This window comes from Pristiophorus japonicus, chromosome 9, assembly GCF_044704955.1.
Source record: "Pristiophorus japonicus isolate sPriJap1 chromosome 9, sPriJap1.hap1, whole genome shotgun sequence".
NCBI lineage: Eukaryota > Metazoa > Chordata > Chondrichthyes > Pristiophoridae > Pristiophorus > Pristiophorus japonicus.
In genome coordinates, this window is record NC_091985.1 from 91536037 (window position 1) to 91563908 (window position 27872).

General features: G+C 42.6%; 1 protein-coding gene across 6 annotated transcripts in view; it reads left to right on the forward strand.

Annotated features, from left to right (window-relative positions):
• LOC139273131 (echinoderm microtubule-associated protein-like 6) overlaps positions 1-23364 on the forward strand; it is an 816712-nt gene extending 793348 nt beyond the window's left edge. For all 6 annotated transcript variants that reach the window (XM_070889552.1, XM_070889554.1, XM_070889555.1 and 3 more), the window contains 3 exons: positions 15961-16114; positions 17244-17344; positions 20083-23364. In XM_070889552.1, coding sequence (XP_070745653.1) covers positions 15961-16114; positions 17244-17344; positions 20083-20107 — 280 coding nt within the window. In that variant the 3' untranslated portion in view covers positions 20108-23364. The remainder of the gene's footprint in view (positions 1-15960; positions 16115-17243; positions 17345-20082) is intronic.
• Positions 23365-27872: the final 4508 nt, after the last annotated feature.

The window sequence follows — 27872 nt, forward strand, 5'->3', positions numbered from 1 at the left end:
TCAATCTGGAATTACCTCCATAAACCCTTCCACCTTCCTCTCCTCTTTATAGATTCTCCTTAAAACCTATCACTTTGACCAAGTTTTTAGTTACTCCTCCTTGCCTTTCCATCTTTGGCTTAACATTCATTTCACCGTAAGCCTGTGTGAAGTGCCTTGAGACATTTTTCTACATTAAAGGTGTTCTAAAAATGCAAGTTGATTTTGCTAACAAGTTTCTGAATTCAGATAATTGTGGAGCATTCCAATAATTTAGTAATTGTGATTGTGGATTAATTCCATTCCCGGCTGCCATTGAACTCAAGAATCACATGTATATGTTTTGTTTATGGGTGAGTGGAATGACTTGTGATAACTGAGTGTCTCATCTTATGCCTTATGTCTTACATAAGCCCATTTAACCCCACACAAGCAGGTGACCAACTAGTTATGTTATCATTCTTCACTAACCTTTCCAATTGAAAGAGGATTTGTGAGTACAAGAATCTAAATTAGTTGGAGAAATTAGTTAACATTTTGAATGCAAATCTTCAGCAGTATCATGTTCCAAAATTGTTTTTAACCATTTTTCCACAGAAAGAATTTGGGAAAGGAGTTACTTTCAAAAATATTGGGGTTTTAAAGCAAGTTAAAAAGGCATTTAGGCAATAGGTAGTTAAAATGCTAATGAGCTAGCTTTAATATTATTTCAGCATGGACTGTAAATAATAAGCAATTCATTAGCCTGTCTCAGCAGTCAAGATTCATCTTATCATTATGTTGTGAAGTTTCTGTTCCTTTCTGACTATGACTAGAGGGAGATAAAAAGACAGAGACACAGGCAGTCAGTCAGGTTCAGCAAAAGTTTTGAAGTCAGTTAGGTTTTAAAACAGAAAGCTGACAGGTCAAGTTTAGCTAAGCACCGGCTGTCCCCAAAAGTTCGTCACCATCCTCCTCCTGCTCCACGACGACATGCAGGCCGTGATCCTTACCAACGGATCCATTACAGACCCAATCCACGTCCGGACCGGGGTCAAACAGGGCTGCATCATCGAGCCAACCCTCTTCTCAATCTTCCTCGCTGCCATGCTCCACCTCACACTCAACAAGCTCCTCGTTGGAGTGTAACTAAGGCCAGATCCAAAACCACCCCAACCCCTGTTGTCGAGCTACAGTACGCGGACAACACCTGTGTCTGTGCACATACAGAGGCTGAACTACAAGTCATAGTCAACATATTCACTGAGGTGTACGAAAGCATGGACCTTACACTAAACATCCTTAAGACAAAGGTCCTCCACCAACCTGTCCCCACCGCACAACACTGCCCCCCAGTCATCAAGATCCATGGTGCGGCCCTGGACAATGGACCATTTCCCATACCTCGGGAGCCTCTTATCAACAAGGGCAGACATTGACGACGAGATTCAACACTGCCTCCAGTGTGCTAGTGCAGCCTTTGGCCGTCTGAGGAAAAGAGTGTTCGAAGACCAGGCCCTCAAATCTGCCACCAAGCTCATGGTCTATCGGGTTGTAGTAATACCTGCCCTCCTGTATGGCTCAGAGACATGGACCATGTACAGTAGACACCTCAAGTCACCACCAATGATGTCTCCACAAGATCCTGCAAATCCCCTGGGAGGACAGACGCACCAACTTTTGCGTCCTCGATCAGGCCAACATCCCCAGCATTGAAGCACTGACCACACTCTATCAGCTCTGCTGGGCAGGCCACATTGTTCGCATACCTGACACGAGACTCCCAAAGCAAGCACTCTACTTGGAACTCCTTCAAGGCAAACGATCCAAAGGTGGGCAGAGGAAACATTTCAAGGACACGCTCAAAGCTTCCTTGATGAAGTGCAACATCCCCACTGACACCTGGGAGTCCCTGGTCAAAGACCGCCCTAAGTGGAGGACGTGCATCCGGGAGAGCACTGAGCATCTCGAGTCTCATCGCCGAGAGCATGCAGAAACCAAGGGCAGGAAAGAGCGTGCGGCAAACCAGTCCCACCTACCCTTTCCCTCAATGACTGTCTGTCCCACTTGTGACAGGGACTGTGATTCTAGTATTGGACTGTTCAGTCACCTAAGGACTCATTTTTAGAGTGGAAGCAAGTCTTCCTCGATTCCGAGGGACTGCCTATGATATGATGATGAGCTAAGCACAGAAAGAGAATGCGGGAGATTAGTTAGGGTGAAACTTTCAAACTCGGCGGGTGGATAAAATGGCCCACAGTAGATAAGCCGTCTATGGCGTATATAACGGGTGGATGATCCGCTACTGCCATTTTACACCCCCGCTGAAGTTGAAAGTTTCACCTATTTCCTTTAAGTCAGGTAAGACAACCAACTGAATTATTACATGAAGACAAGTTCTCTTGATTTAACTGAGTGAGTCTGACCATACCTTTTCTATATACCTTCACTTGCTTTGAAATAAAACAGTTTAATGATTCGTATCTGGCCTCCTCTTACAAAATATATTTCAGTCTGTCTTCAGATTGAGGGAACATACATGCGAAAGACTATAAAACTAAGTTCCTATTACAAAGTTCATGTTACGTTATCATATAGTTGTAACATAGAAACATAGAAAATAGGTGCAGGAGTAGGCCATTCGGAATTGTGGAGCCTGCACCACCATTCAATAAGATCATGGCTGATCAGTCACCTTGTAATGTCCTTACACACTACTATAAATTCACACGAGGCACATTCTGCAGACAAGGTCACTCTGTGACCTGAACCTTTATTCACAGGACCAAGAAGTGATGACCCTGCGTGGGACCTCCCTTTATATACCTGGATGACCAGGTGAGGAGTGTTTCCCACAAGTTCACCTCCTGTGGTCAAGGTGTGCATTTCTTAGGTGTATACAGTATGTAGTGTTGTTATGAAGGTTACAGTTACATGAAGGTTACATACATGACACACCTCAGTACCCCTTTCCAGCTTTCTCTCCATATCCTTTGATCCCTTTAGCCGTAAGTGCCATATCCAACTCCTTCTTGAATATATCTAACGAACTGGCATCAACAACTCTCTGCGGAAGAGAATTCCACAGGTTAACAACTCTCTGAGTGAAGAAGTTCCTCCTCATCTCAGTCCTAAATGGCTTACCCCTTATCCTTAGACTGTGACCCCTGGTTCTGGATTTCCCCAACATTGAGAACATTCTTCCTGCATCTAATCTGTAGATGTTCAAGAGGCCAGAATTTGAGGAACGCAGACATCTTGTGGGGTTGTGAGGCTGAAAAAGATTACAAAGATAGGGAGGGGCAAGACCATGAAGTGATTTGTAAACAAGGATGAGAATTTTGAAATCGAGGCATTGTTTAACCGGCAGCAATGTACAGGTGTGATGGGTGATCGTGACTTGGTGCGAGTTAGTACACGGGTTGCTGAGTTTTGGATGACCTCAAATTTACGTAGTGTAGAATGTGGGAGGCCGGTCAGGAGTGAGTTCGAGTAGTCAAGTCTGGAGATAACAAAGGCATGAATGAGGATTTCAGCAGCAGAAAAGCTGAGGCAGGGGCGGAGGCAGGCAATGTTATGGAGGTGGAAAAAAGCGGTTTTAGTTATGCCATGGATATGTGGCTGGAAACTCATTTCAGGGTCAAATATGACACCTAAGTTGCGAACAGTCTGGTTCACCCTCAGATTGATGCTAGGGAGAGAGATGGGGGTCAATGTTTAGGGAACGCAGTTTGTGGCATGGACCAAACATAATGGCTTCGATCTTCCCAATATTTAATTGGAGACAATTTCTGCTCATCCAGTACTGGATGTCGGACAAGCAATCTGACAATTTAGATACCAAACAGGGGTCGAGAGAAGCGGTGGAGAGGTAGAGCTGGGTGTCGTCAGTGTACATGTGGAAACTGACGCTGTGTTTTTGGATGATATCGCCAAGGGGCATCATATAAATGAGAAATAAGAAGCCAAGGACAGATCCTTGGGGAACACCAGAGGAAACAATGCGGGAATGGGAAGAGAAACCATTGCAGGAGGTTTTCTGGCTACGATTAGCTAGATAAGAATGGAACCAGGCGAGTGTAGTCCCATCTAGCTGGACGATGGTGGAGAGGCGTTGGAGGAGGATGGAGTGGTCAACTGTGTCAAAGACTGAGGACAGGTCCAGAAGGATGAGGAGGGATAATTAACCTTTGTCAGTCACAAAGGATGTAATTTAAGAACATAAGAAATAGAAGCAGGAGTAGGCTATTTGGCCCCTTGAGCCTGCTCTTTTAATATGGCTGATCTGATCATGGACTCAGCTCCACTTCCCTGCCCACTCCCCATAACCCTTTATTCCCATATCGCTCAAACATCTGTCTATCTCTGCTTTAAATATATTCAATGACCCAGCCTCCACAGCTCTCTAGGGCAGAGAATTCCATAGATTTACAACCCTCTGAGAGAAGAAATTCCTCCTCATCTCAGTTTTAACTGGGCGGCCCTTTATTCTGAAACTATGCCCCCTAGTTTTAGTTTCCCCTATTAGTGGAAATATCTTCTCTGCATCCACCTTGTCGAGCCCTCTCATTATCATATATGTTTCGATAGGATCACCTCTCATTCTTCTGAACTCCAGTGTGTATAGGCCCAACCTACTCAGCCTATCTTCATAAGTCAACCCCTTCATTTCCGGAATCAACCAAGTGAACCTTCTCTGAACAACCTCCAATGCAAGTATATCATTCCTTAAATACGGAGACCAAAACTGTACGCAGTACTCTAGGTGTGGCCTCACCAATACCCTGTACAGTTGTAGCAGGACGTCTCTCCTTTTATACTCTATCCTCCTTGCAATAAAGGTTGACATTGCATTTGCCTTTCTGATTACTTGCTGTACCTGCATACTAACTTTTTGTGTTTCATGCACAATGACCCCCAGGTCCCTCTGTACTAGAAATATAGAAACACAGAAACATAAAAATAGGTGCAGGAGTAGGCCATTCGGCGCTTCGAGCCTGCACCACCATTCAATATCATGGCTGATCATTCACCTCAGTACCCCTTTCCTGGTTTCTCTCCATACCCCTTGATCCCTTTAGCCATAAGGGCCATATCTAACTCCCTCTTGAATATATCCAACGAACTGGCATCAACAACTCTCTGCGGTAGAGAATTCCACAGGTTCACAACTGTCTGAGTGAAGAAGTTTTTCCTCATCTCGGTCCTAAATGGCTTACCCCTTATCCTTAGACTGTGACCCCTGGTTCTGGACTTCCCCAATATCGGGAACATTCTTCCTGCATCCAGCCTGTCCAGTCCCATCAGAATTTTATATGTTTCTATGAGATCCCCTCTCATCCTTCTAAACTCCAGTGAATACAGGCCCAGTCGATCCAGTCTCTCCTCATATGTCAGTCCTGCCATCCCAGGAATCAGTCTGGTGAACCTTCGCTGCACTCCCTCAATAGCAAGAATAGCAGATTAGGAGACCAAAACTGAACACAATATTCCAAGTGACGCCTCATCAAGGCCCTGCACAACCGCAGTAAGATCTCCCTGCTCCTATACTCAAATTCCCTAGCTATGAAGGCCAACATGCCATTTGCCTTCTTCACCACCTGCTGTACCTGCATGCCAACTTTCAATGACTGATATACCATGACAGCCAGGTCTCGTTGCACCTCCCCTTTTCCTAATCTGCAGCCATTCAGATAATAGTCTGCCTTGACGTTTTTGCCACCAAAATGGATAACCTCACATTTATCCACATTATACTGCATCTGCTATGCATTTGCCCACTCACCTGACCTGTCCAAGTCAACCTGCAGCCTCTTAACATCCTCCACACATCTCACACCGCCACCCAGCTTAGTGTCACCTGCAAACTTGGAGATATTGATCCGTCCTTACTATACAGTATAAATGCACACGAGGCCCATACTTGAGAGAAGGTCACTCTGTGACCAGTTACCTTTATTACCAAGACCTCAAGTGATGAAGGTGGGCGGAGCTTCCCCTTTTATACCTGAAAGTCCAGGTTAGGAGTGTCTCCCACAAGTTCACTCCCTTGTGGTCAATGTTCTCAAGGTGAACAATTTAGGTCAGCTTATATGTGGGTTACAATAATAGTTTTATTACATGACATCACTTCCCCCCCCAAAGTCTTATTGGGATCACAGGTTAAGTCTCTCTGGTGGTTTACGCTCCCTTGTAGAGCGCCTGAGTTGGGGCTCCGGTTGTTGGGCCCTGGCCTAAGTGTCTGCTGTTTGCGGTGCCTCAGGCCTGTCCAGACTGCCCACAGTGACTGGGCTCTCCTCCACTTGGTTCCGGTGTTCGGTCACCTGTGGTGGAGTAAACTCTACGTCGTGTTCTTCTTCTGCTTCTTCTATGGGGTTGCTGAACCTCCTTTTAGTTTGATCCACGTGTTTGCGGCAGATTTGTCCATTGGTAAGTTTAACTACCAAAACCCTATTCCCCTCTTTGGCAATCAGAGTGCCTGCAAGCCATTTGGGCCCTGCAGCGTAATTAAGGACAAAAACAGGGTTATTGACATCAATACATCGCGCCCTCGCATTCCTGTCATGGTAGTCACATTGTGACTGACACCTGCTCTCAACAATTTCTTTCATAGTAGGGTGTATAAGGGATAACCTGGTTTTGAGCGTCCTTTTCATTAGCAGCTCTGCGGGTGGAACCCCTGTGAGCGAGTGTGGTCGGGATCTATTGGCCAACAGGAGGCATGATAAGCGGCTTTGTAGGGAATCTCCTTGGATTCTGAGCATCCCCTGTTTGATTATCTGCACTGCTGGTTCTGCCTGGCCGTTTGAGGCCGGCTTGAACGGTGCCGTTCTGACACGGTTGATTCCATTGCCTGCCATGAAGTCCTGGAATTCAGTGCTTGTGAAGCACGGGCCATTGTCACTGACCAAGACATCCGGTAGACCATGGGCGGCGAACATTGCCCGTAGACTTTCTACCATGGCAGAGGATGTACTTGAATTTAAAATGGCACATTTAATCCATTTGGAGTAGGCGTCTACGACAACCAAAAACATTTTTCCCATGAAAAGACCGACATAGTCCACATGGATGTGTGACCATGGCTTGGCGGGCCAGGGCCAGGGGCTAAGGGGGGCTTCCCTGTGTGCGTTGCCCAGCTGAGCACATGTGTTGCACCTGCGAACACAAAGTCTCAGGTCTGCATCTATCCCTGGCCACCAAACGTGTGACCTGGCAATTGCCTTCATCATGACAATGCCCGGGTGCTCATTGTGAAGTTCTCTGATAAACACCTCTCTGCCCCTCTGGGGCATGACTACTCGATTTTCCCACAGTAGGCAATCGGCCTGAATCGAGAGTTCATCCTTGCGCCTATGAAATGGTTTAAATTCCTCAGGGCATGCCCCGTACATGGCTACCCAGTCCCCATTCAGGACACATTTCTTAACTAAAGACAGCAGCGGGTCTTTATTTGTCCAGACTTTAATCTAACAGGCTGTCACAGGTGAGCCTTCGCTTTCGAAAACTTCAACAGCCATGACCATCTCAGCATCATGCTCAGTTGCCCCCTCAGTGGTGGCTAGTGGGAGCCCGCTGAGTGGATCGGCGCGGTTATCAGTGCCCGGTCTGTGCCGAATTGTGTAGTCATAGGTGGCTAACGTAAGTGCCCACCTCTGTATGCGGGCCGATGCATTCGCATTTATGGCCTTGTTGTCGGCCAAAAGGGACGTTAAGGGTTTGTGATCTGTCTCCAGCTCAAATTTCCTGCCAAACAGGTACTGGTGCATTTTATTTTACTGCATATACACATGCTAGCGCTTCCTTTTCTACCATCCCACAGCCCCTTTCTGCCTGGGACAGACTTCTGGAGGCATAAGCTACTGGCTGTAACTGACCATTGGCATTCACATGCTGCAACACACACCTGACCCCATAGGATGACGCATCGCACATTAGAACAAGTTTCTTATACGGATCATATAACGTTAACAGTTTGTTGGAGCATAGCAAGTTGCGTGCTCTATCAAAAGCCCTTTCCTAGCTGTCCCCCCAGACCCAATCATGACCTTTGCGTAGGAGCACGTGTAGCGGCTCTAACAGCGTGCTCAATTTGGGAAGAAAGTTACCAAAATAGTTCAGGAGCCCCAGGAACGAACGCAGCTCTGTCATGTTACGGAGTCTGGGTGCTCACTGGATCGCTTCCGTTTTGGACACAGTGGGTCTGATCCCGTCTGCTGCTACCCTCCTCCCCAGGAATTATACCTCTGGAGCTAAGAAGACACACATCGCCTTTTTCAGTCGCAGCCCTGCCCGGTCCAGTCTGCGTAGCACCTCCTCCAAGTTGTGGAAATGTTCTTCAGTATCGCGACCCGTGATGAGGATGTCGTCTTGAAAAACCACCGTCCTTAGAATCGACTTGAGGAGGCTTTCCATATTTCGCTGAAAGATTACGGTGGCCGAACGAATCCCGAATGGACATCTGTTGTACTCAAACAACCCCTTGTGTGTCGTGATGGTGGTCAGCTTCTTCGACTCACTCGCCAGCTCCTGGGTCATGTAAGTTGAGGTCAGGTCCAATTTTTTTTAAAGTTTGCCAACGGATAGCGTCGCAAAGAGGTCCTCCGCTCTCAGTAGCGGGTACTGGTCTTGGAGTGACATCCGATTGATGGTGGCCTTGTAATCGCCACATATCCTGACCAACCGCTCTGGCCTTGTGGTGTACTGGCCTGGTGTCCGGGTTTATGTGAATCGCTACCTTGGCCCCCATGAAAGTGCCGATGCCAGGTTGAAATAATGAGTCAAATTTGTCCAGGATCTGTGAGCATGATATTCGCTCCACAGAAGAAATTGCATTGACATTGCCCCATTTCCAGTTCATGACAGCAAGCCAACTCCTCCCCAGCAGTGTGGGACCGTCCCCTGGATAATCCAGAGCGGCAACCTGTTCTCCGAATCTTTGTGGGTCATGACTACCGTGGCGCTGCCTAGCACCGGAATGATCTCCTTTATATATGTACGTGCGTCAGTCGGCAATAATTTTGGCCTCCGAGCCTTGGACATCCACAACCTTTTGAACTGTTTGATACTCATCAGGGACTGGCTGTCCCCCGTGTCTAGCTCCATTAATACTGGGGTGCCATTGGGGAGCACTTTCATCATTATTGGTGGCGTCCTGGTATATGAACTGTATATGTGCTCCACATGAACTCGCTGAACTTCAACTTCCAGCGATTTCCCCCAGTATTTATTTCACCTCGAAGGGCTTACATCGGGCCCGTCCTCCTCGTACATCAACCTGGCTGCAGGCTTCCTGCACATATGCGCCAAGTGACCGCTGACGTTACAGTTTCTGCAGGTATATTGCTGATACCTGCAAGCTCTGGCTGGGTGTTTGCCTCCACACCTCCAGCATGAGCTGGAAGCCCCGTTGTTGGAACCAAAAGGTCCATTACCAGTCGATCGTAACTGTCTCTGTAACTGTCCTTAAGTGCACCATTAACAGGTGTTGATGGCCCCATTACTGGCCGCATTGTCCATTGCAATGGCATGAATCGCCGTTCAGCTGGCCATTGTCTCTGTTGAATTCCCCCTTTGGGTTTGACTGCATGCTGGGGCATGTCCGATTGCCCTTGTCTGCCTAGCGAACTGTGTAACAACGTTGACTCCCTGGTCGTTTGCCGCATTTGAGCCAAGATTTTTGTCATACATCATTTCTGGTCTCTTTCTCCCCTGAGATAAATGTCTGGGCTATCAGAGCCGCCGCTTCCAAGGTCAAGTCTTTGGTCTCGATCAGTTTCCTGAAAACCCAGCATGCCCGATGCCTTCAATAATAAAGTCTCGCAGCATCTCCGCTCTGCATGCATGTGGGAACTTACATAGGCTCGCCAGTCGCCGGAGATCTGCCACGAAGTCAGGAACGCTTTGCCCTTCTCGACGCTGGTGCGTGTAACACCTGTGTCTCGCCATGTGCATGCTGCTCGCCAGTTTAAGGTGTTCCCCGATCAACTTACTGAGCTCTTTGAACGTCTTGTCCGCCGGCTTCTCTGGCGCTAGAAGGTCCTTCATCAGGGAGTACGTTCTGGATCCACAAACCTTCAGGAGATGAGCCCTGCGTTTGTCGGCCGAATCCTGTCCCAACCATTCCTTAGTGACAAAACTTTGCTGTAGTTTCTCAATAAAGTCGTCCCAATCATCACCAACACAGTGCCCCTCTTCTGTGCTGCTAGTGGCCATGCTCACGTGGTTCAAATCCCATCCTCGTCGCCAATGATATATCCTTACTATACAGTATAAATGCACACGAGGCCCATACTTGAGAAAAGGTCACTCTGTGACCAGTTACCTTTATTACTAAGACCTCAAGTGATGAAGGTGGGTGGAACTTCCCCTTTTATACCGGAAAGTCCAGGTTAGGAGTGTCTCCCACAACTTCACCCCCTTATGGTCAATATTCTCAAGGTGTACAACTTAGGTCAGCTTATACATGGGTTACAATGATAGTTGAATACATGACAGATATTACACTCAATTCCTTCATCTAAATCATTGATGTATATTGTAAATAGCTGGGGTCCCAGCACTGAGCCATGCGGCATCCCACTAGTCACTGCCTGCCATTCTGAAAAGGACCAGTTTATCCCGCCTCTCTGCTTCCTGTCTTCCAACCAGTTCCCTATCCACATCAATACATTACCCCCAATACAATGTGCTTTAATTTTGCACAACAATCTCTTGTGTGGGACCTTGTCAAAAGCTTTTTGAAAGTCCAAATACACCACATCCACTGGTTCTCCCTTGTCCACTCTACTAGTTACATCCTCAAAAAATTCTAGAAGATTTGTCAAGCATGATTTTCCTTTCATAAATCCATGCTGACTTAGACCGATCCTGTCACTGCTTTCCATATGCGCTGCTATTTCATCTTTAATAATTGATTCCAACATTTTCCCCACCACCGATGTCAGGCTAATTGCGTTTTCCCGTTTTCTCTCTCCCTCCCTTTTTAAAAAGTGGTGTTACATTAGCTACCCTCCAGTCCATAGGAATTGATCCATAGTCGATAGACTGTTGGAAAATGATCACCAATGCATCCACTATTTCTAGGGTTGTTTCCTTAAGTACTTTGGGATGCAGACTATCAGGCCTTGGGGATTTATTGGCCTTCAATCCCATCAATTTCCCTTGCACAATTTCTTGACAAATAAGGATTTCCTTCAGTTCTTCCTTCTCGCTAGACCCTCGGTCCCCTAGTATTTCCAGAAGGTTATTCATGTCTTCCTTCGTTAGACAGAGCCAAAGTATTTGTTCAATTTGTCTGCCATTTCTCTGTTCCCTATTATAAATTCATCTGATTCTAACTGCAAGGGACCTACGTTTGTCTTCATTAATCTCTTTCTCTTCACATATCTATCGAAACTTTTGCAGTCAGTTTTTATGTTCCAGCAAGCTTCCTCTCATACTCTATTTTCCCCCTCCTAATTAAACACTTTGTCCTCCTCTGCTGGATTCTAAATTTCTCCCAGTCCTCAGGTTTGCTGCTTTTTCTGGCCAATTTATATGCCGCTTCCTTGGATTTAACACTATTCCTAAATTCCCTTGTTAGCCACAGTTGACCCACCTTCCCCGTTTTATTTTTACTCCAGACAGGGATGTACAATTGTTGAAGTTCATCCATGTGATCTATAAATGTCTGCCATTGCCTATCCACTGTCAACCCTTTAAGTATCATTTGCCAGTCTATCCTAGCCAATTCACGTCTCATACCATCAAAGTTACCTTTCCTTAAGTTCAGGACCCTAGTCTCTGAATTAACTGTGTCATTCTCCATCTTAATAAAGAATTCTACCATATTATGGTCACTCTTCCCCAAAGGACCTCGCACAACAAGATTGCTAATTAGTCCTTTCTCATTACACATCACCCAGCCTAGGGTGGCCAGCCCTCTGGTTGGTTCCTCGACATATTGGTCTAGAAAACCATACCTTTATTGCACGCATTCCTAATTTCCTGTTTGATGCTGTCCCCAACCTCACTACTATTGTTTGATGGTCTGTACACAACTCCCACTATCGTTTTCCGCCCTTTGGTATTCCGCAGCTCTACCCATACAGATTCCACATCATCCAAGCTAATGTCCTTCCTTACTATTGCGTTAATTTCCTCTTTAACCAGCAACGCTCCCCCACCTCCTTTTCCTTTCTGTCTATCCTTCCTGAATGTTCAGTACCCCTGGATGTTGAGTTCCCAGCCTTGGTCACCTTGGAGCCATGTCTCCGTAATCCCAATTATATCATATTTGTTAATAGCTGCCTGTGCAGTTAATTCGTCCACTTTATTACGAATACTCCTCGCATTGAGGCACAGAGCCTTCAGGTTTGTCTTTTTAACACACTTTGTCCCTTTAGAATTTTGCTGTAACGTGGCCCTTTTTGATTTTTGCCTTGGGTTTCTCTGCCCTCCATTTTTTCTTCTTTTTATCTTTTGCTTCTGCCCCCATTTTACTTCCCTCTGTCTCCCTGCATAGGTTCCCACCCCCCTGCCATATTAATTTAACCCCTCCCCAACAGCACTAGCAAACACTCCCCCTAGGACATTGGTTCCAGTCCAGCCCAGGTGCAGACCATCCGATTTGTATTGGTCCCACCTCCCCCAGAACCGGTTCCAATGTCCCAGGAATTTGAATCCCTCCCACCTGCACCACTCCTCAAGCCACGCATTCATCTTAGCTATCCTGCTATTTCTATTCTGACTAGCACGTGGCACTGGTCACAATCCTGAGATTAGTACCTTTGAGGTCCTGTTTTTTAATTTTAACTCCTAGCTCCCTAAATTCAGGACCTCATCCCGTTTACCTATATCGTTGGTACCTATATGCACCACAACAATTGGCTGTTCACCCTCCCCCTCCAAAATGTCCTGCAGCCGCTCTGAGACATCCTTGACCCTTGCACCAGGGAGGCAACGTACCATCCTAGAGTCTTGGTTGCGACGCAGAAACGCCTATCTATTCCCCTTACAATAGAATCCCCTATCATTATCGCTCTCCCACTCTTTTTCCTGCCCTCCTGTGCAGCAGAGCCACCCATGGTGCCATGAACTTGGCTGCTGCTGCCCTCCCCTGATGAGTCATCCCCCCCCCAACAGTACCCAAAACGGTGTATCTGTTTTGCAGGGGGATGACCACAGGGGACTACTGCACTACCTTCCTTCCAATGCTCTTCCTGCTGGTCACCCATTCCCTCTCTGCCTTTGTAACCTTTGCCTGCGGTGTGACCAACTCACTAAACGTGCTATTCATATATCCTCAGCATCTGAAGCACTTTGCAATTTTTCTCCATTTAAATTATAATTTGCTTTTCTATTTTTTTCTGCCTAAGTAGATTACTTCACATTTTCCCACATTATACTCCATCTACCAAATTATGCCCACTCACTTAGCCTGTCTATATCCCTTTGCAGATTTTTTGTGTCTTCCTCACAGCTTTTCCACCCATCTTTATATCATCAGCAAACTTGGCTACATTACACTCTGTCCCTTCATCCAAGTCATTAATATAGATTGTAAATAGTTGAGGCCCCAGCATCGATCCCTGCTACACGTCATTAGTTACTGTGTGCCAACCGGAAAATGACCCATTTATCCCGACTCTCTGTTTTCTGTTAGTTAGCTAATCCTCTATCCATGCTAATATATTACCCCAACCCCATGACTTTGATGAGAGCTGTTGCGGTACTGTGGAAGGGGTGGAAACCAGATTGAAGGGCTTCAAACATTGAATTCATGGAAAGATGGTCACAGATTTGGGAGACGACAGCACGTTCAAGCAGGACAGGAAGGGGAGGTTGGAGATGGGGCGATAGCTAGCATGCAAAATGGGGTCAAGGGTTGATTTTTTGAGGAGAAGCCTAAATAGTTAATATATGTGAGCTCTTCATCTCTATCTGTTGCTCTCCCCTTCCTCCTTTGATTTGGTCAGTCACATAAAAGGGCTTCTCCTGCCTGGCCATACTTATTCCCACGAATGCTCTCATTAAAATCATTAATGATAATGACTGATTCACTCTGCATTCATAGCACTTTCTACGTTCTTTCAAGATTCCCAGCATTTGTCATTTTTCTTTTCATGTCGGCCAAGTTTTGAGCTCACACATCATATGACTGAAATAGAACCTAATATTACTGAAAAACCGCTACTGAAGTATCAGAAATAATTTTATACTGTTATATTTATTAACTCTTTACTTAAAAAGTAAACACTAACTATTTAAGTAAATTAACAGAATTTGAACACTTTGGTCTAGATTTTGTTGGACCAGGACATCTTTTTGCATGCTCCATTTCTTAGATTTTTTCCCTCAGCCTTCAGCTCCAAAAATGTTTGTACCGAAATTGCTAAAGCGCAAGCTAATAACAGGACAACTGGAACCATGGTGAATGATAGGACCAACAGTCTATCCCCTTAGTCAATGAGATTTAAGGATAGAGAACGAACCAGAGGAATGAAAGCGGATGAAATAGGGTGAATTAGAGTCAAATTAGGTTGAGAGGGAGAAATAAAGAGAGGGAAAGAAAGATTGGATTAAGAGGGAGAAAACAAAGAGACAGAAAGGAAAAATAAGAAAAATATTAAAAAATTTAAATTTAACGTTTTAAATCATCAAGGAACAATTTATTGCAGGGGTACCTGCAGAAATGAGACTCCACGGTTTCAATTGTTTCCTTTCTGGGCTGGAGAGGTTGAGCAGCAGCAACATTGCAGGAACATAAGTTCTTAAAAAGGTCCTTGCATTGTTAAATACCAGCCCTAACTTTCTGCAGTGAGTTTAATTTGTTTTAACAGTGCATATACAGCAATTTCTTGAAACTTACGGGTAGGTTGATGGCGAGCTCCCATTTTCACGAGGCTAACGACAGAGCGGCACAAATGGTCCAGCCATTTGTGGTGATTTGCAACTCATGGCCTATCTCTTCTTCACCACACATTGCTGGGTTATTTACACACTAATATCAGCGTGCACTTTAAACTCGCCGTTATTTTGCCAGCAAATTCGGGACTTTCATTTCTATTATTTCCTGATTTCTCTTTTGTATTTTTATTATTTAAAATGTATTTTATTTTGTCTAATATAACCTATTCTATATGGTTTTCTTTTTAAAACAAACAAGTTACATAACACTTTAGTTACCTGCTCCCACTATTCAACTTGGAGATGGGGAAAAATGGCCAAAAAATATGTCCTCTGTTTGAAGATTAGCTGCAGAGACCCATCACTTAGCCAGTTGAGGCTCAAACATTAAACACTGAAATATTTCCAGCACAGACATGAACAAGTCAATCTCTGAAATGATTTTTCAGCATCAAATAGAAACAGGTTTAATTTTAAACAGGATTAGTTTGCATCCATTACACAGTAGCATTATTTATTCGAAGTGAGATAACTGAATCATGGAGCAATGGAGATTTAAATTCAGAAATGTAAAGCATTTCAATAATAACATATCACTAAAGTAATACCAGTGTTAGTAGTGTTACATTTTTTTAATGGTATGTGAATTAGTTACACATTGACCAAGAATTTACCTATCCTGTTAGAGGAGGGACAGTACTTTTGCCAGCTATCCTAACTGCACCATGACTGACCCATTTTCCTGGGTCAAAGGTCATTACCTATGGATGATGGGCTCCCATTGGGATCCTCACTACAAAGTGGACATCCACCACTGCAAGAGGGGGAAATGCAGGTGATGCTGCAGCAGGACACCAAAAAGAAAAGGGACTACAGAGCCCGGATGATTTATTTTAAGTTTAAAAAGGCTCTCAAAGAGACACTGGACTTTAAAAAGTAAGAACGGCCTTGGGAGGGGAGAGATATAGTAGAAAAAATCTAGCCCATTGTGTGAATGCACAGGAAAAGCAAGTATTGATGTTTATGGAGGCTGTGTAATAATGCAAACTCTTATTGTAGAAATGTTAAATTTATTCAACTTTGCTATTATGCATTTTTACTCTCTTTGAATAGCATTTTGGGAGATGAGGTCCTTGGAATTTGGCCACGAAACGCTGATAAAGCAGATGTCAACTGTGCATGTGTATCTCATGCTGGGTTAAACTTAGTGACTGGGGATGACTTTGGTTTGGTGAAGCTTTTTGATTTTCCTTGCACTGAAAAATATGTAAGTGACATTTTTATACTTAAGCTAAACTATCAGTCATATATTATTTATACAACTCTGCCTTTTTCTTTAATTTTTGATATAAATTTCACATATAACCAAATATTTGATTATGGCACAACCATAGTCACAAAAGATGTTGGGCCTGGGGTGGGGGTGGCAAGAGCAGTGCAATGTGGGCAGGGTTGGAGATGAAGACCCAGTGTCTCCAACCCTTTTTTTCTATGTCGGCAAAATCCATCACCTGCTTCTTGTGCTTGCCCCCTCCACGTGGAAGACATCGAAAGAGGAACATAAGAACATTAGAGGATAGGAACAGGAGTAAGTCATTCAGCTCCTCAAGCCTGTTCCACCATTCAATGACATCATAACTGATCTGTACCTCAACTCCATTTACCTGTCGTAGCTCCATATTCCTTGATAGAAATCTTATCGATCTTAGTTTTAACATTTTCAATTGACCCAGCATCCACAGCCTTTTTGGGGAGAGAGTTCCAGATTTCCACTGCCCTTTGTGTGAAAAAGTGCTTAATGATTTCACTCCGAAATGGCCAAGCTCGACTTTTAAGATTATGCTCCCATGTTCTGGATTTCCCCACATTTGGAAATAGTTTCTCTGTATCTACCCTATCGAATACCTTTATCACTTTAAACACCTCGATCAACTCACCCCTCAACCTACTAAACTCGAGGGATTACAAACCAAGTTTATGCAAGGGACTGGTGGGATTGTACCATCTGCTCTGCTTCCATTGCAGGAAAATCAATTGCCATTAGGAAAGTGACAACTTTGAATTCTTAAAAATATTTTTGATCTGTAGCCACTTTCAGCAAGAACAGCCGGCCCCATTAAAGTTGCTGCAAGGTGCCACTACAGAATTCCTGGCCCACCTCCTCACTGAGGTGAATACCCGAGTAACGTCACCAACACTGTGGATGTATGCAAATGACCCTGACCTTGACGGGAGTTAGGAATGCAGCAGTCTGGCAGCTGGAAGTCCCACCCCACCACACCTGGAATTTTAGGTTTTATTGAAAATCTATATTTTCGTTGTTGCTGTAGTTTTGAACAATGCTATTTTCTCCATTAATTAATAATCTTGCATTTTTTTCTTTTGTTTCTCACTAGGCCAAACACAAACGTTATTTTGGCCATTCTGCTCATGTCACCAATGTACGTTTTTCACATGATGACAAGTATGTTGTCAGTGCTGGTGGTGATGACTGCAGGTAAGATGTTTCTTACTGGCTGCAGAGAATGTGATGAATTTGAGACACTGTAGATCTTTGGTGTGCCAATGGTTTTTATTAATAATTTTACAATAAATTCCAGTGCCAATCTCAAACCTAAGCACTTCAGTTTTTCTTTAAAGGGAAACAATATTCTATTCCAGTCTCAAATTCCAAATGATACTCAGTGTTAGAAATAGCCAAGTTTAAGGCTATCTCTGGTCACTTTAATAATCAGAATCGACTGTAAACCAATCTGGTGGATATATTGTGTTTAATCAGAGTTTAAGACGGAATATAACACATTCGTTATACAGCAAAAACATATGACTGTAAAAAGAAACTCATTCTGATCCTGATCGGGTAAATGGCTGGTGCACGTGAACATTTCTCTGGCTTGCAGTCTCTTACTCTGTCTAGAGTTTCCTTTGGAAAAGCATGGGATTACTGAAAGTGTTCGACCAGCTCAACTTCGGTTTCACTCTCCCCTCACACTGTCTGTGTGGTCAATCTTGAATAGGCTACTTTTATTCTGTTTTTAGGGGTGGGCCTGACCTGGGATATTGATGAGACCTTTTGACCTATAGAGGTTCCCCATAAAACTTAATATCCAATAAGGCTTCTAGTTCTTTGTCTCGTTTTTCGAAACAAAGCCCGCTCTAAAGATTTTCTTGGCCACATGTCTTGTTGTTTATACTGTCCCAGGGTTTCTTCCTGTGGAAATCATTTCATCTCTCTTGTCCCTATTCTCTCGGGTACAGTCAATACAAAGCCTTAGACCTCTACCCTTTGAACTATGAGGACTGAACCAAAAACTGCCCGCTCAGCGTCGTTATCTCCTTTACAACGTACCAACATGTTTACGTTAACTCTCACAACTTCCATCCATTCTAAGTCTTTCTGAAACAAATTGTCTTAAAGATACATTATCAAAACTAAAGCTTTAACTTGAAAACCCACAGGTTGTCACAGTGCAGAATGCTATAACATCTCAGAAGGGTACCAAAACATTAGCATTTCTAAGCATTCTGAGTGGACACTTCGACTCCAGTTCAAAACAACAATTTAAAAAATAGCATTCATATCAGTTTTAAACATCTCTAAACCCCTGATTTCTAACATACTAAGCTTTGAATTGCTTCCAGCACAAGAATAAGTGTTCAGGCAAAGATGAGTCATCCCCATTCAACTCAATGACAACTAGCTGGAGATAGCCTAAATATATAATACTACCAGCTCTTTTCCAAAATGGCATGGCTCTATGAAATTGCATTTTAATAGACATTTTCATTCATTCTTCTGAAAAGTTTTAGGGCGAGTACCTAAGATTAAAAATACTTTCCATTCCATCCACATTGAAATATTGCCCCCTTTCAACTGGAATAATTGGTATTTAATGATTTATATTTCTGCACATGGATCATAAATAGGTTTAAAATTGCTTTAACTATCATTTATGGCTGTGAGACTTGTGACTTGATATGCCTTGCAAATTTCACTGTTGAATTTCAAAGACATTGGTCCGGATTTTGTGTAGAAATGTGAGGCTAATGGGGATCAGCGTTATTTACTTGGACAACACAGTAATTTCCAGAGACCACATATGCGCTGCTAAATGCGGAAATCAGGAAGCTGCTGTCCGAGATACTCTGCTACTCCAAAAGCTGCGCAATAACGGGATCTCTCGCCATCTGACTCTCTGTTCAAAACATTGAACGGCATGAAGTTCCTGTACTTACTTGATATATACGAACTAAACGTGCCAAAAATAACTTTTTTCCTTTCTGACTCTTAATCCAATCTTTCTTTCCCTCTCTTTATATCGCTTTCTGTACCTTATTTGACATTGAATTCAGTATTCTAACTGACACTTCCTGGTTCAGACTCTGCTGATTAACAATTCTTCAGTCTGACTGGTTAAGAAGATACACAATTGCTTGTTCTCTTCACACAGGTCCCAGATGCCCAATAGAGGGTGCTGCACTTTTTGGATAGTTGACCTACAAGAACTTCCAGTGCAAAAGCCCATAGAAAGTTTATGGGCAAATGCAAGTGTAACAAAAATCTTGTCCATACAGAATCCCTTGTCCGTGCAAATAAACCAGCGTGTCATTGATTAAACAGTGAAGATTGTTAAAGTATTGTACAGTTGAGCCAGAATTATTTGCCCTCCTCTGTTATCTATGGTTGTGATTCTCCATAAATCAGGGCTTTGGGTTGGATCACATCTTTTAACAGATAATTGGAAACATGGATAATAGTAATTTTGGTTCAAGTATGCAATATTTTAATTATCTTCACCATTTAATCTATAATATGCTGGTTTATTTGCTTCAACAAGGGAATTCTGAAATACAAGAATGGTAGTCACCTGCCCTTCCGTCCACTAACTAAGAGGATAAGATAGGAACTATTCTGTGTGTGACATGGAGGAAACAGTTTTAATATTTCATATTAATGCACTATAAAATGTAGTTTATTTGATAAAACATCCAGATTGATACATTTTCTGTGGTTCATAAATTTAATTCTACTTCCCATGATTTTTTTTTAAGGTAATATTCAGTAGGTAAGGTCCTTTTATTCTGTAGCTTTCAAAATATTTTCAGTCCTTAAGTGCTAAAGGCATGTGGTACATTTTTGCCGAAAATTACAGTTAAGCTTAAACAGCATAGCATTTTCAACAAAAACTTCTGGAAAATGAATAAATTAATGTATATATCCTTGTTTGTTTCCAGTATATTTGTGTGGCGATGTCTTTGAAGGAAGAAATAAAGATTTTCCAATGACCTTCTCATTCAAAAGATGGAATCCTATATGCCTCAATAACAACTTGGCTGCTATAAAGCAAAAATGCTTAAAAAGGTGCACATATTAAAAAAAATTGTGTGTTTGTGTAAAATATCAACTTAAATATCCACAATACATATATTGTGATTGTGAAGCTCGTGATGTGAATGTCACTGAGGATGCTGAAGATGAGGACAAAATGCAGTGTACATTTAAAGAATAAAACAGTTTGAATAAGGTTAACCAGAGTCAAGAAAGTCACTTGGATAAGTGGCTTTTGAAATTACCTCCTTAGTGGGTGTTTACATATTGCAACAAATGCACACCTCAATGCGACTCTCAGCATGTTCTGTGAAACAAAAGCACTAGTGCATTGTGGAGGTGATTATCACAGAGTGATTTTGAAACAGGGTTGTTGCCAGCTTAATGCAATATCACTCTGCAGCAAGAGAAATGCTGCAGAATTTAGTTCAAGTTTACATGTACATTTTTATTCAGGATAGAATGTACTAAATATTTTTGTTAGTACAGAGGCTTTTAAAGGTTTACAAAATTCTTGAAGGTGCAACAGACTTAATCTGTTTCATAGATACAACAGTACTGATTCATATGTAGCTATTAATTGCTGCTAAATAACTTGCAAGTCATTACATTTCATTTTGCAGGACCGTTTGCTGGGAAAGGATCAAAATTATAGACATAGTGCCACAGTGTATTGGATGTTTTCCACAGAATTATTTTCACCATTGAGCCTATGTCTGAATTCAGAGCAGTTCAACTGAAGTGAGGTTCAGCAATTTTAGTACCATTCTTAATTAGGATTGTAGCAGAGTGTTTTGGCAGGGGAGGAGCAATTATCAAGCAGTACAGATAAGGGACTGGATTTCCCTCTTTACAGCAGGATAACGGTGGGGCAGTATTTCTGCACGTCTCTCCTACCTCACTGTAACCCAAACCCATTTTCCTGGTCCAGGTTAATTTGGCATGCAGGACAGATACCTGGTAAGCTCCATCACTAAAAAGGAGCCTTCTATTGTTAACATGAAAAAATCTGGCGTTATTGCAGTGGGACCACCAGTGCAAAACTCGAGATGGGAGACCATTTGAAAGGGGCAAAGGAACCCCAAAGATGACAAATTTGATCAAATTCTTCAGTCCTCACTGAGGCTTTCAGTGGGTAGGAGATTGGGCTGAAATGGAAGGAGAGGAAGTCACTACTAAGCCTCTCCATTTACAGAGTTTGGGGCCATTACCACCAATATCCCGAGCCTACTGCCGCCTTTTACTTGGCTGTCCCAGGGAGCGGGAATAATAGAGGAAGATGGGAATGAGATGGGCTGGTAATGCAACAAGTGATGAAGAGGCGGTCGGCAGTGGTCCCAGCAGGATCAGATGGAGGGAATTAAGGCACTATATAAATGCAAGTTGTTGTTGTTGAATTGGAGTTCCAGACAGCACAGTGAAAGTTAGCCTTGCCTCCAAATCTTGATCTGTTTTCCGCTGCTATGCTGCCCAATTTCGGGCAAGGTCATGGAAGAATATCAAGCCCTACATTATGTCAAATTGCACTCTTCTCTATTGCTGGTTATTGTGTATTTTATTGTAAATTCTACAATGCTTTGCACAGAGGGTGATCAACAGCTTGAATTGTGCCAAGAAGAGATGTTAAAGCCATGTTGCTGGATTAGTTGAAGAAACTGCTAGGTGCTGAATTGGAAAGGTGGTTGAGTTGTTGTTATTAAGGGTAAGATCAAATGGACTGAAAGACCTTCTTTATCCAAACCTAATTTGTGATGATTTGATTGAGTTGATCTGCACATATCACATGTTCCCCATGTGTAGATATAATTTCAAACAGGCACCGCATTATGGTGATAGTCATTTTAGTGAATTGATAAAAAAAACTGAAGTAAAATTAGTTGGAACCATGGCAGATTATAGAAAAAACTAAGATAATGAACTTTTAGTCTCCTTAATTTCCTGTCTGGACTAATTAAGGTAGCCTTTCTACACTGTGCCAAAAATACAGCTTTATCTTTCAAAATACTAATACATACTCTGTGAGGAGTACCCACTAATGTTAAATATTTTGAAGTTAAATTATTTTATACAACCTCAGTAGAAAGTACCTATATCCCTAAAATTGTATGTTTTCCAAATCATTTGTCAGTACTATGCATAAAAGGGTTCCTCTAACGACCCTAAAATAGTGCATCTCAGATACCACTGTTGTTGCCCCTATGCAGCTGAATCCTCCTATAATCCCATGGATTTATTTGGATGTTATTTGTATTTCATTGTCTTTGACTAAAGAATCATGGCCATCTGACTTGTGAAGTCCTTTGCACAAGTGCCTTTCTACAATTCTACATACGATAACCATTCATTTAGTTTTAAAAATATAAATATTGACCATACATGGTGCTATCAATTTTAGAAAGTTTGAAATAAAACTAGGGCTATGTCTAATCTTGAGTTTGGATTTTAAACAATCAGTAATGTATGAAATCATGATCTACTGCAATACTTTTTTTGTTGTAGTTTCATTGTTCAATTTCCATATTATAAGAATAAATGCCCCTGATGTAAGGTAACTGCTAATCCTTACACTTGGAGTCTGTGAAATACTTTGTATTTGACAATTGGGCAGTGAATGTATTGGCTGTGAGTTATGAATTGCTTTTTAAACATTTCTACATGAATGGCAAATATTTACTACACACATGTACAGCATTTAAACGGCTAGTACTAGAAATAAATATGCAAAAAGTCTCTTCTAGGACCTGGCTCTAGAATTATAAGGCAATTTGTTGGCTTCAGAATATTTATATGTAATGCCCCAATTTTCTCATTACAGTCAGCATAATCTCATTGACTGAATGTTTTGCCCATAGTGCAATGCCCTGTTACATGGAGTCCTCTTTGAAACTTCAGCTCCAAGTCACTTAGGAAGCAATCTAATATCTTTCAGCATCTTTAGTGGACTACTACATTTCAGCTTTACAAAATGTTCACAGTTCAAGAAATGTTGCCTTATAATGTTTGATTGTGGATGTGGGTTATTAAACTCGGTGTTTAAATTCAGCAAGCCAAAGCTCACTATGCAGTGTAGCCACTAGCATGGTGGTTTCATATTAATTGTATCGTGCTTCATAAGAATTTCAGATTAATAATGGTAGTAACTTTAAGTGTTTGCATTATTATTATTTACAGTCTGTATTTGTGCTTAATCCTATTGCCTTTCAAAATTTGATAATTTTAGAGAATTGATTTTTTTTAATATGTATCCAGATGAAAATGTATAATTATCAGTTGGCATTGGCAATATGTGTTATACAGTAGGATAATAAAACTAATAGCAATATTACAAATATCCATGAAAGTAAATTTAAGTACCTATGTGAAATGATAAAAGCAACTGTATTATTTTTTTTGATTAATTTTGGAAAATATAATTCTTACATCATTTTTGTATTTGATTTTTAAATATTGTAAATATTTATATATAATTGTTGATCAATTTGTTATACATTGTAATATAATGTATATTAAGAAACTGCTTCATGCATGAAATTATTTTTTAAATTAATATAATAATCATATTGTATGGGTTTAGATGAAGTAATATGGTTCGCGTGTGGCCAGTGCAGCATCAAATTCTATCAGAACATGTGTGGTCAGTTTCTTTTTTATACAGAAATGAAGTCATTGTTTAATTTTTAATGTTTTGGTATGAATATATGATATCCAACAATCAATTAAAAAATACAGTTACCAACAAAATTGTCGCTGTCAATAATTAGCTTTAAGAAGAAAATACAAAACTATGGTCCATAATATCTGATAGAAATTAAAGGTGAATCAGACGATTTCCAAATACAGAATCTACTTAGAAATTTGTTATAAACTATGCTATGCCAGTTTCATATAAACTGCAAATGAGGGGTTACAAGATTGGTATTCCAAGCTTTTGGAAAACCTGGGCGGTGAAATTGGTTTTGTGGCAGTGAGCAGTGCCTGGATTGTGCACCCAAAGACATCGGTCCAACATTCGCTCCAAATTGGGCCTTGGGCCTCATTTTTATAAAACCAACAAGCAGCAGACAATCTCCTGCTGGCTCCACATTAAGGTAAGTTAAAAAAAACTTTTTGTTGGCACATGATGCGCTCAGTTTCTGCCAAATTTGCGGGCTGGGTCATGCAACAGGCGTTAAGACCCTGACGAGCATATTCAAGGGGCCCAACGCCTCTTTCAGGAGTATGCTCTTGGCAGTCGCCAGCTTCCAATTTGTCAGCCTGGGTGGGGGTCGGACATGGGATAGCGCTGCCCAAAATTCATCAACCGGTCTCTCATTTAGCGCAATATCTCCCCTCGGGACTTTGTTATGCAGTACATGAATTTCAATTAAATGTAGCTTTGCTGTTTTAAACATAAAAGGATACGTGCAACACAATCACACAAAGCTTTCACCTTAAAATGTACTACATTCTGCAGAACTAATATTTGTAACAGTACTATATCATCAGGCATATAATTATTTAAGGCTTTCCAGCTTTCAGGTGTTTTCGACGAAAATGGTAGCGATACGTGAAACTTACCGTTTTCGCTGCGTTACTGTTTTTAGGCCAAACTTTTGGGTTTTACGTCGGTATGGGGGGCATTGCACAAGAAATCACGGTGCAAAAATGCGAGTTTCGCCAAATATAAGGCCCAAAATTCGCCACCATTTAGCTCCATTTTTTTTGAACTAACTTTTTTGGAGCTAACTTAATTTTGCAAGTTTCGCCAATGCTGTTTCACCAATGTTATAACGGATAACAGACGATTTTTTTAGTTAACGTTTTTATGACATCACTCAGGATCAAACACATCCATAACGCCATTTTTGGCCATTTTTGCGAGTTTCGCCAATAACGATTTTTTTAAGGACGGTGCTGTGTACCGCTTTGTAAACCTTATCAAGTTGGAGTCAGATAGAAATCGGCATTACAGACTCCATCTTATTTATCGGAGCTGAGTTATAGGTTTTGGAGGACGTGAACAAGACTTATATCCAAACTAATTAAAAATGTTTGTTTGTGCAGAGGGAAAAGAGAAATGTTATTTATTGCAGTAACTTGCGAGTTGACGTTCCATCACCGAACCGCTGCTCACCGAACTCGAGGCACACAGGGTCGGAGTGCCGGTTGGCAGGTTCGCTTCCTCGGCCGACACAGGAGCTCGGTGCTCGGCTTCAAACGAAGCCCGAGGGATGGAGGAGGGAGGTGGAAACTAAGCTGGGGAGAGGGGCGGCAGCGGGGTGCCTTTTGACCAGGGATAGAGGGGGCAACAGGGGCCATTCGGCCAGGGATAGGAGCAGCAATGGGAGGTCATTCGGCCAGGGATAGCGGCAGCTACTGGGGGCCTTTCGTCCAGGGGCGGCAACAGGGGCCATTCGGCCAGGGATAGGAGTAGCAATGGGAGGTCATTCGGCCAGGGATAGGGGCGGCCGTGGTGGGCCATTTGTGAGCTGTTGCCTGGGATGGAGAGTTTCAGCATCAAAATACTCCCAGGGCACACGGATACAACAGCAAAATACTGGATGCTGGATTCTGGAATAAAAACAGTAAATGTGAGAAATCTCGGCGGATCTGTACAGGAAAAATCAGCATGGGTTATCTCCAAAGTAAAGCTCTACAATTACACATTACCCTGAAATCCTAAATGCTTGGGCATACACATAACGGGGCTTCACTTTTTTGGCACAGAAGTTAAGCTCCACCCTCAAAGCCAGAGATCTTTCTGCGCTGCGCCAAAATGAAAGGTAATTATGGTGAAACTTCGGACTTTTTTTTTGCGCTATCGCACCCTAAAAAAACGCCCGTTATTCTTTGATAGCGGCAAAAATCAGCAATGTGGAATTTTGGGCCCTTAGTCCAGGGCCGGGAGCGCTGAAAGAGAGGCCTTGGGAGGGAGGGAAAAAAATAATAAAATTGCAAAAAAACATTCCAACAACATTCACAAAACTCTTAACTAGCAAATCGCTGTAAAAGAATTAAAAAATAAAAACTTTAACTTACTTTTTTTGTAGGTTTTCATACTTACCGCTGCTGGCAGGGCTGTACCGACAGGTTTGACCCATCAGTATTCTGGGTACATAGAAACATAGAAAATAGGTGCAGGAGCAGGCCATTCGGTTCTTCGAGCCTGCACCACCATTCAATATGATCATGGCTCATCATGCAACTTCAGTACCCCATTCCTGCTTTCTCTCTATACCCCTTGATCCCTTTAGCTGTAAAGGCCACATCTAACTCCCTTTTGAATATATCTAACAAACTGGCCTCAACAACTCTCTGTGGTAGAGAATTCCACAGGTTCACAATTTTCTGAGTGAAGAAGTTTCTCCTCATCTCGGTCCTAAATGGCTTACCCGTTATCCGAAGACTGTGACCCCTGGTTCTAGACTTCCCCAACATCGGGAAAATTCTTCTTGCATCTAACCTGTCCAATCCCATCAGAATTTTATATTTTTCTATGAGATCCCCTCTCATTCTTCTAAATTCCAGTGAATATAAGCCTATTCGATCCAGTCTTTCTTCATATGTCCGTCTTGCCATCCCGGGATTCAATCTGGTGAAATTTCACTGCACTCCCTCAATAGCAAGAATGTCCTTCCTCAGATTACAAGACCAAAACTGTACACAATATTCAAGGTGTGGCCTCACCAAGGCACTGTACAACTGCAGTAAGACCTCCCTGCTCCTATACTCAATTACTCTCGCTATGAAGGCCAACATGCCGTTTGCTGCCTTCACCGCCTGCTGTACCTGCATGCCAACTTTCAATGACTGATGTACCATGACACCCAGGTCTCGTTGCACCTCCCCTTTTCCTAATCTGTCACCATTCAGATAATATTCTGCCTTCCAAAGTTTTTGCCACCAAAGTGGATAACCTCACATTTATCCACATTATACTGCATCTGCCATGCATTTGCCCACTCTCCTAACCTGTCCAAGACCCCTGCAGCCTCTTAGCATCCTCCTCACAGCTCACACTGCCACCCAACTTAGTGTCATCTGCAAACTTGGAGATATTACATTCAATTCCTTCATCTAAATCATTAATGTATATTGTAAATAGCTGGGGCCCCAACATTGAACCTTGCAATACCCCACTAGTCACTGCCTGTCATTTTGAAAAGGACCCATTTATTCCTACTCTTTGCTTCCTGTCTGCCAACCAATTCTCTATCCAAGTCAATATATTACCCCCAATACCATGTGCTTTAATTTTGCACACTAATCTCTTGTGTGGGACCTTGTCAAAAGCCTTTTGAAAGTCCAAATACACCACATCCACTGGTTCTCCCTTGTCCACTCAACTAGTTACATCCTCAAAAAATTCTAGAAGATTCGTCAAGCATGATTTCCCTTTCATAAATCCATGCTGACTTGGACTGATCCTGTCACTGCTTTCCAAATGCGCTGCTATTACAGCTTTAATAATTGATTCCAACATTTTCCCCACTACCGATGTCAGGCTAACCGGTCTATAATTCCCTGTTTTCTCTCTCCCTCCTTTTTTAAAAAGTGGGGTTACATTAGCTACCCTCCAATCCATAGGAACTGATCCAGAGTCTATAGAATGTTGGAAAATGACCACCAATGCATCCACTATTTCTAGGGCCACTTCCTTAACTACTCTGGGATGCAGCCTATCAGGCCCTGGGGATTTATCAGCCTTCAAACCCAT